We start from the raw sequence: 9,623 nt of genomic DNA on the forward strand, positions 1-9,623 counted from the left end.
TACTTTCAATATAATTATGCATGTTTGATTACAAAAAAATAAAAATAAATTAACCCTGGCATCCCTGTTTTGAGCAAAAGTTCTAGATTTAATTTCACAATTTAGCAGAAAGAAATGTAGCAGATTTTTTAAATAGCAAAAATAGCTGATATACAAGCTAACGCTAGCGCATCACATTGCAACACCTTAACTTGTAGATTGGCTATTATCGTATATATAGGGCACATAAACACATGTTTAAGCCGTTATACACAGACAAAAAAAAGAACACACACAAACGAGAATAATTAAGAAAGCCTTGACAGTTTTTATTTCTCTCTCTCATAAATAACACTGAACAAGCTTCATACAGCGATAAATATCAATATTCATACACCGTCTGTAAAATTCTCTGTATTACAAAATACAGTATTATGTGTAATGCACTTGATACAGGTGGGGGAAGTATTTCATAGTACCTCAATAGCCGACCCTTAAGTTAATATGTTACTGTAGTGTACCCGTGTAGGCCTACTCACATACCAACAGTGAAGAAATGTGCAGTTCTAACCTCCCAGACTCGGGTCTGTGTGGGTGTCTATGAAAGATTCACTTCCCTTGGGAATTGGTTGTTGCATAACTAGATCTAAAGTTAAGTTCAGAGCCCACCTATAAGGAAAAACAAAAACAAAGCCTCAAATGAATGAGATCACCCTCTGTAAAAATGAAAATTCTGCCAAATGATCTACTCACTTTCATGCCGGTTGAAAGATGGGGGACGTGTCTTTCACGCAGCATATAAGCAGTTTTCCAGAAACACTAGGATAAACAACTCAAGTCAATGGCAGTGTTAATTTTGACAGCAATTATTCGTTTAGTTTTAGTCCTAGACTTTTGAATACAATTCAATTTAGGTTCAGTCATATTTTAGTCATCTGAAATGTTTTAGTTTTATTAGTTTTAGTTGACTAAAATTCATACCATTTTAGTCACTGGTCAGGAGCTAATTAAGAGTTCAGAAAAGGCCAGATAATGACACTAAAAAGACTCCTTGCGCAGCATGGTCCAAGCCTTCGGAAGCTAAATGATCGCACACATGCAGATATATTCACTAGTTATTGTTTTCCAAAGCGCTCATGCTTGCCGTACACCCGGGGCTTGCAGAGCTCTGTGAAGTCAACCTCCGAGGCAGGGGTGTAAACATGCGGGGGAGACTTTGTGTTCTTGCTGAGCAGCGCTTGGCTTTAGAAGACTGCATCGAGTCATGTCATGGTTTTTTATAACTCTTAAGATAGAATGGGGGGTTGGGGGGTAACACTATTTTCAAATGCAAATATAATACTTTCATGGAAATACAACTTCATCAAAAGGTCTAAGAACGAAATCCTATTACAGATTTATTTTGCAGTTGAAGACTGCCTACGCACGTGTTGCTTTTGTAGGCGTGCAAAAGCAACAGAGGGATGGAAAACCGATCGAACAGTCGAACAGACTCTGGATCCCAACCCTACTAGGCCCCTGGGGGACTCCGGTCAACACATACAGTATAGGGTTTTAATAGGTTAAACATTGTATTTGAATTTGAAGACGCAAGACAATACTCTTGCCTGCTGTGAATTATGCAGAACTCTAACAATAGATCACCATTGACTTGAATTGTTTTGCAGAGAGCTGCCGTGTATTCTTGTGTGGCTAAAGACATGGCATCCGTGTCTCAACTGACATGAGGGTGAGGAGATAAAACAGCGTTTTCACTTTTGGCTGAACTATTCCTTTAAGTAAAAACGGGCCTACCGTACTTCCTCTAGTTCTATTTACGCTCCTCGATATCACATTTTCAAACATCTAAATTTGGGAGTCTAAAACAATGCAAAGCATGACCGCAGTGACCGATTGTGAACCTAAGTTTGCGGTTGTTGAATGTTATTTTTCATTCATTTTTTGCATTAAACTTGGAAGAACCTCCTTGTTTCCTCACTCTGTTCTGTCAAAGAACTTGTAGTATGACAACCACCTTTCGTTTGAAGAGGACCGTCTGTACAAGTAAAAACTAGCGATGGCCGTCATCAAGCCAGCCGATTGCGGCTAGTCAGTTAGTCTGCAGCAAAAGCTAATGGCTTTGACAATAAAGACAATAACGTGAAGAAATCGCTGCTGACCGCCATTTCCAGAAGGCCTTGGACCTTCAAAATGGGTTTCTCATGAATAATAATAATACAAAAAACAATGTTGAAAAATAAGAACTTATCCGAGTACCATTTGAAAACACACGTCCTCATGTCACAACCAATCCAGACAACAGTGTAAATCATCAATTCAAGTACAAAAATGTCAAAACCTCAAACTCTGACAAATGCCTAATTTGGTTGGTCAAATGGCTAATTTGGTTGTGCAATCTGTTTGTGAACAACTGAAAATAGCTTGTCTATAAGCTCACAAAGTGTGGCACCACAACATGTTGTGAGCTTGTGTATATGCAATTTTCAATGTGTGACACTGGCGCACAATTCTGTATTAATTAGGCATTAATATTTTCACATGCCAAAAGGGCAACGTATTGAGAAGTTAAACATCCAGAAATCGTCTGCAGACTCCAATTCAAGTGCTACGAAGCTGAAAGGTGTATTAGACACTGGTGTTTGGGTGGGTGTGGTTGCCTTGTTGTTCTATTAGATACTGGTATTGGTGGTTGTTCTTTTCTCATTAAATCTCTCTATCACATCACAGCCAGGCAGCATGGACATTTCACAGATAAAGTTGTGGGAGAATGTAGGGAGGCTGAACAACGTATCGGAGCACAAGCCTGGCAATGTCTGGTTCGTTACAGAGGCTTGTAATTGTAACACGGGCCGCATTCCAACTCATATCTAATTCATGTCCTACTGCTGTAAACTTCTAGTTTACTACACTCCACAAATACAAAATAAATTCACATTTTTTCCTTCCTAACACTGTAAGTGATGGGCAATTTCCAACACGTCGGCTGACTCCAACATTGGTTCTCATTGGTACAACTACAACTTATAGCACACATATATATCCTACTGTATATATACTGTGTTTATATATATTTATATATATATTTTTGCTTTAAAATCTGATTATTATTGCTAAATTATCACACAGGAACGGGCCCCCGATCAACCAGTATAGAATGTGAAGACATTGAGCGTGGGAATAATTCTACAGCTTTATCAAACTGTCTAACGGCATTGGAATGTGTTTGGTTCACATGAGTCTCTCGTAAGCCAAACACCTTCTTCCACAACCTTCAAAAGCTACATGTACACTGCCAGTCTGTAATAGACACAGCGGCCATATTGGAAAAAAATTGGGCCTCTTTCTTCCTTCACAGGTGTTACCAATGATACTAATTTGTACACACCCATAAGGGGCCATTTGGAGCCCTGTCAAGGAACGATCCCTGGACCCCAGTTTTCCAGTATGCCAACATGCACAAAGGCAAAACGAACATGGGGAAATGAAGTTATTTTCAACCCATTTTCAGAGCTTCCAAAGTACAGACTGTCAAGCACAATTCATGCACGTTGTATGACAGTGTGAGGCCATCTATAGACGCATCTGTGGAGCCGTGCCATGTAGGCCAGCTGTCCCAGGGCAGCCAGCGTGGATGTCTATAAGCTCATAGTTATGTATCACCTATTTTTGATGAGCGACGTTATCGTACCATGGAGCATCCATTAAGCATTAGGCAGGAGCATTTGAAAATTGTGGGAGCCAACATGTCCGCCTCGAGAGACTAATTTCACATCAACCGCCTAAAACTTCACAAAATAACTACTTTTGTGAATACATCAGAGACGGGCTTGTGTGAAAAAAAATTAAACACACAAAAAAACCGTAACATAAAAACAGATCTCATATAGGAGCCCTTATTTATATTACTCAATCAGACGTTGTCTGAGGAGCAGCATCATGAAAACAGATGTCATGTAGTAATAATAATAAAAAAAAACACACACAAAAAGAAAGGTATGATCACATTCATCGATTAGAGTCCATGTTTGTGTTTGATTGTCGATTTTGAGACACATTGTTTTTGAGCTTCAATTATCTGGAAAACAAACTCCTCTCTTGACTTCACGTTTAAACCGTATGAAAATATCTATTCTAACGGACTGTGCAAAATAAACTAGAACTTTATGCTTGTTTTGTTGATAGCTGTTTTTAATAACAGCTGATATTGCCTACAATAGTACTTTATGGAATAAAATAAACAAAGTCACGTGTACTGAACCCTCCATGCGGCATCGGTTCATTATGGCACGTAGAAAAATAACAGCCTTGTCATCTCTTCTGTCATCGCTTAAATGCATGTAGAATGTCAGTGACAAAATAACAACACATACAAAAGGAGACGTGATCCCCCACGCTGTCATGAACTGAACCCTAGCGTCCCTTCCGGGGGGAACAGACAGAAAATGGCGGATCTATAAACTTGTAGATTGGAAAGATGAGGAAAAAAATGGGAAAAAGAGGGCATTGCAGACCTCTGTAAACGTAAGTATGTGGATTAGTGTCGATTTTGACAGCAAATTCTGATTTAGTGTTAGTCATATTTTTTTTAAATTAAATTAAATTTAGTTTGAGTCATGTTTTAGTCATCTGAAAAGTTTTAGTTTTTGTCTAGTTTCAGTTGACTAAATGTACAGTTGATTTAGTTGACTAAAATGTATTTTGCTAGGCCTTGATGGCGTCGGACTCGAAATGGCAGATTTTACACTTGGTTATAAGCATAAAATGACTTGTCTTTTAGTTCTACTGGATCTCTTCTCCACTAATCCCTCCCCAACATTATAGTCTAGTTTTGTATTTGTTGACGAAATTGTCAATATATTTAGTCATCGTAGCTTCGTATTTATTTAGTTTTAATCAGTGAAAAAGGGTAGTCGCCAAACAATTTTAGTCATAGTTTTAGCTGACAAAATCAACAGTGATTTCAAAATCAACAGTGATGAAGGTCTAAGGCGTTCAAGACAAGTGTGCGGGATCACTCTACTTTAAACATTTGGATTATCCTATGCGCCTGTCGCTAAGATACTTAAGGTGTGCTTCGGCTTTCAGTCAAAATAAAAATAATAAAACAGAACAGAACCGTAAAAAATGCAGTAGAATTTCTTATTAAGTTTGGTTTCAGCACTGAAATGAGACATTCATGCCATGTGCTGCTTTGCTGACCGTTGTATTGCACAGAAAAAAAGTCAAAGACAAAACTACCGGCCTAGCAACTAAGGTAAAATATCTACACACTTTCCCAAAATAAAGTTAGTAGTATAAAAGGCTTTAAAATAAACAACGTAGAGGTTTCATTAGCAGGTCCTCATGTGGACATTTCTGTAGCTATATTACAGTGGTTCTTAACCTTCTACGGATCAGGGCCCATGTTTGCGGCCCACCCATCTCACCACTTAACTCATTTACTGACGATCACGTCTTTTTTTCCAAAGGCGCGCGATAGCGAAGGCGTCTTTAAAAAAAAAAGAAAAAATCAGAATAGCTTCAAGTAGCCTCCCCGTCGCTAGGCAACGCTCGCTTCCGTTGTGGTCCGTCAATGAAATGTTTCCCCGCCATCCACTTACATTATAAGTACGACCTTTAGCAGGGTTTTTCTCAGAATCGAGGCTTGGAACGTCAATGTTAGGAGCTCATTAAAATAAATCGGCGCTACCTTGCGGTTACAATATTAATGCTTTGGATGAAAGTTAACGATTTTTCCTGCCGGTTCATCCGGCATGAATTTCAAGGTTTTCAATGTTCTGCTGCCATGTTAAGTGGATAGATGGGTGGGCTGCGTCCATTTTCAGAGCATGTCAATTGTAATCAATCGATTGTGTTTCTGGCTTGGATCACAAGCTGGAATTTATCGGTTCACACTGACTGAAATGGTTCCGATTGTTTTTTGGGTGGACTACTTGAAATACCCTCGCGGCGCACCAGTGGTCCCCGGTCCCCACAGGTTTAGAATCACTGGCTTATTAGCTACTAGGTGTGTGTTGCTCCCTGCTGACACCACAGCTTCCCTGGCAGAACACAGTAGAGGTTCGTTCTCCGCTGTGCCAAGCCTGCTCCCCTAATCCATCTGTTCCTATCAAAGCTGCACAAGCACTAAAATGATCCCAGGGCTAGCTAGACGTGCCGGTGTGCTTCTTAGCCAGCAAAACTCGCAACACACTCAGAGATAGGCTGGTAAATGCTTACTGAGAGGATCCCCATGCGCACGCACCCATGCATACACACAGTTAACAATAAGACACTTAAAAAGAAAATTAATTAGTGTTCCTATTCTGGAGCAAACATTGGGAAAAAATAACTGGGCTATAGCCTGCAGATCGGACATTTTTGGGGGAAGAGATTTGGCGTTTGGTGAAAATAAATAAATAATAATAAGCAGACCTAGTATAGTTCCCTGGTGGGACGACTAATTACTGTATACAGTATAGGCTTTATGTGGTTGAAAAGAGTCAAAGTCATCAGAAAATGAATAATGCCCTTATTGATCATACTGTAAAAAAACAAACAAGAAAAGCATCGAATGCACGAGATGAACAGGGACAAGGGGGAAATCGTCGAAATTAAAAGACGTACTGGTGAGAGGTGCATAGGTTGGCAATGAAAAGATGATGATGATATGGTATCAACAGGTTACCAAGAGATTTCTAGGTTGCACATTCATTGTATTGGCGGGCATTGTACACCCATCTTTGTTGTGATTTACTCACTCACTTACTGCCTCCCTCAGCGCCATCCTCCACAACTCTTGTAACAGAGCCGGACTAATTTGATATGAAGTGCTATCATTTGTTTTACATTTGAAAAAGAAAAAGAAAATTGCCTTGTGATGACGTACCACAAAAAAACATTTCTTTCAGCGCCGTTAAGCAAGTTCGTCAAACGGCGCATGGTCCCGCGCTTGTACAAATCGTACAGACTGAACAGCACATCCACATCGTCTGCATAAAGACGTAAGCTGTGTTTTTTTCTCCCAGGTGCTCTGTTTCTGGAGCAGCACAATGTTGACAAACCAACATTCCGTCAGCATTTTCACAGACGCTACCCATAAGAAGTTACCTCCCCGGGGCTTGGATCAGGTCCGGACAGTCTCTCGGGGGGTCAGACCACGTTAACGCCGTTCCCTCCCCCTGCCATCGCCCTCTTGCTGCAGTAGGTGAAGCCGCCGTGACTGGCCGAGGAGCCGTTCATGTGGGACGTCTTGAGTTCCATCTGACAGGCGGTGATGGCCGCGTTGAGTTCCACCTGCGCCCGGTGGACCACGTAGAACATCAGGCCGATGCTGATGATGATCTGGAGGAGTGGACAAAAACATAAATAAAGACATGAGTTTAAGTTTTATGTATGTATACTTTGCAGTGCAATACTATTTGTCATCTCTGCAAGGCCGGACGGCCGAAGGCCAAAGACAATGTTTTCGCCCCAGTCCGTTAGAAACTTTGCACACACATTCCCGGGAGGCCAAGGAAGTACCTCCCGCCCCACACCTTTCTAATTGGCTTCATGGTGGCGCTATAACACTGTTTTTGCTACTACTCAAACTCACACAAAATCGGTACACATGAACTCTGGGGTAATCTCTCAAGACAGTTCCAGGGCTCCGCAGCTGAAGTTGGAGGCGTGAAAAGATGATGTCGAGTGGATGCCCGGAGACCCTCAGGGATGTATACTAGTGGATTTTCTGTTATTGTGGGGAAAGCTTTCACTGAAGAGAGGGTTTTACGCGGGTTAACTAGCTCAGTACAGAACTAGCTATGTCCTGTCCTCCCTCACACTGCTGGCTGAACAGAAGGCTCTTACACTCTGCAGTAATGTTGTTTACAATTTGTTTTAACATTGTGTTTACCTATTGATTATGCTCTTGCTTTTACTGTGCTTTGTGTTAATTTCATCTTTAATCAGATTGATTAAATTGCAATTCAATTGCAAATAAGAATGTGGTTCTTAATTGTTCTGCCCGCTTAAATAAAAAGGTAAAAATAAATAATAATAAATACAGCATACGATACTCATGAGAAATACTGAGTTGAGTGCTGAGAGTGTGCAACTTTAACATCAGTATCGGTACTTCAACACACACTTACCCAATCGGTGATCTTTCTGAAACGGACATCAAAGCAGTGTGTAATCAGTGCATGTATCGATTTGTGCAGGTCACAGACATGTCCTTGGCAAGCTACCTGGTGGCCTTCTCAGTGAGCAGCAGGCACTTTAAAACACTTTCAGCTTAGTGTGTACCCCAGACAGTTTTTTAAGTAGCTTGATTCAATATTTAGATAATTTGATCACACATGCCTTCATTGCCTTCCTACATACAGTAAGTCCATTGAACTGTACTCTCAGAGAGTTCAATTAACATTCAGGATTTGACTGTGTAAGTTCAAAAAGTGTTTTATCAGAACCTTTAAGAGCCAGTCCGTGGCACTCTGAGCACAAAGCACTAAACAGGAGAATGAATTAGCCTAAAAGGCTTCTTCTGCAGTGTGCCAATCAGTCCGTTCAGAACAGTAACTCTAACAGCTCGGAGCAAAGCTTAATAAAGGCAGGAGACCATGGGTAAATTATATATTTTGGTTAAAACTAAACTAAACTTTTTTTATTTGTAATTCTTTTGTTAAAAGGTAAAGGTATATTCTGATAGTTATCAATTCAATGTAGTGTTTGTTCAGTACCAGGAATAAGGTACAGGTACATCCTCATCACAACAAGGATATATGGTATATATTAAAGGTAACATGTACAACAGCAGGTAACAGGTTTATTTATTTGACCCACAACGTCCCAAGTTAACTACTTTTTAGGAGCATTGAGAAGCCACTGGGCAGCCACTGGGAGACCAACTCCAAGTGTTATTCCTGTACATTGCTCAAGGGCAAGAACCATGCAAACCCCACACAGAAAGGCCAAAACAGCAGGGAATCGAACCCGGAACCTTCTCTAAATGTTCTCTTCATTGTCAATGGCGTTTTTTTTTAAACAAACAATGAACTAAACACAAACATTAAACCTGTATATAGGAGCTAGCGCCCCTCACAAAATAAATACACAAACAGAAATGATCTTAAAGCCTGATGCTCGCTGTGAGCTTGTAGATCAGCAATTTTTTGTGTGACTCCACACACGCATTAAGTATATCATGCACCATGGGCCATGGCTCAGTGGTCCAGGCACCTTGGCTGGTAATCCAGTCTGGCAGTGTGCCGCGGGTTCGACTCCCGATCCCGACGGCCATTACTGCATGTCTTCCCCCCATCTCTCTCCCCATTTCCTGTCAGCCTGTCTGTCCCTCCATTAAAAAATAAAATAAAAAGGCGAAAGCCACACAAAAAAAAAAGATAAAAAAAAAAAAAGATTGTAACGCTATATTAAACTATTTTGCTGTGGACACCCAGGTAACACAGGCCTAGTTAATGATGGCTAAAGTTAGAGTGAGCTTTGTGAGATGCTGGGGGTAAAAATAATCTTAAAATGAGTCTTGAATGTGCATCAAATGTGCAAACCTCTACAAAAAAAGAACTACAGGAAGAGCTGTGGAGTAGGAAGATCCAACAAGCAGGTATGCAAGTCTCAGCAAAACCAAAATAGAATACGAGAGGGAACAAAAAGAATCGCAC

At 40.5% G+C, this 9,623-nt stretch overlaps 1 protein-coding gene across 3 annotated transcripts in view; it reads right to left on the bottom strand.

Annotated features, from left to right (window-relative positions):
* Positions 1–282: 282 nt before the first annotated feature.
* Positions 283–9,623, bottom strand: part of tmem64 (transmembrane protein 64) — a 33,467-nt gene continuing 24,126 nt past the window's right edge. For 2 of the 3 annotated variants that reach the window (XM_080787983.1, XM_080787982.1), the window contains exon 4: positions 283–7,302. In XM_080787983.1, the coding sequence (XP_080644109.1) occupies positions 7,111–7,302 (192 nt within the window). In that variant the 3' untranslated portion in view covers positions 283–7,110. The remainder of the gene's footprint in view (positions 7,303–9,623) is intronic. The other variant, XM_080787984.1, reaches the window with a different exon arrangement.

Source organism: Protomyctophum bolini (genome assembly GCF_963924005.1).
Source record: "Protomyctophum bolini genome assembly, chromosome: 17".
Lineage (NCBI taxonomy): Eukaryota > Metazoa > Chordata > Actinopteri > Myctophiformes > Myctophidae > Protomyctophum > Protomyctophum bolini.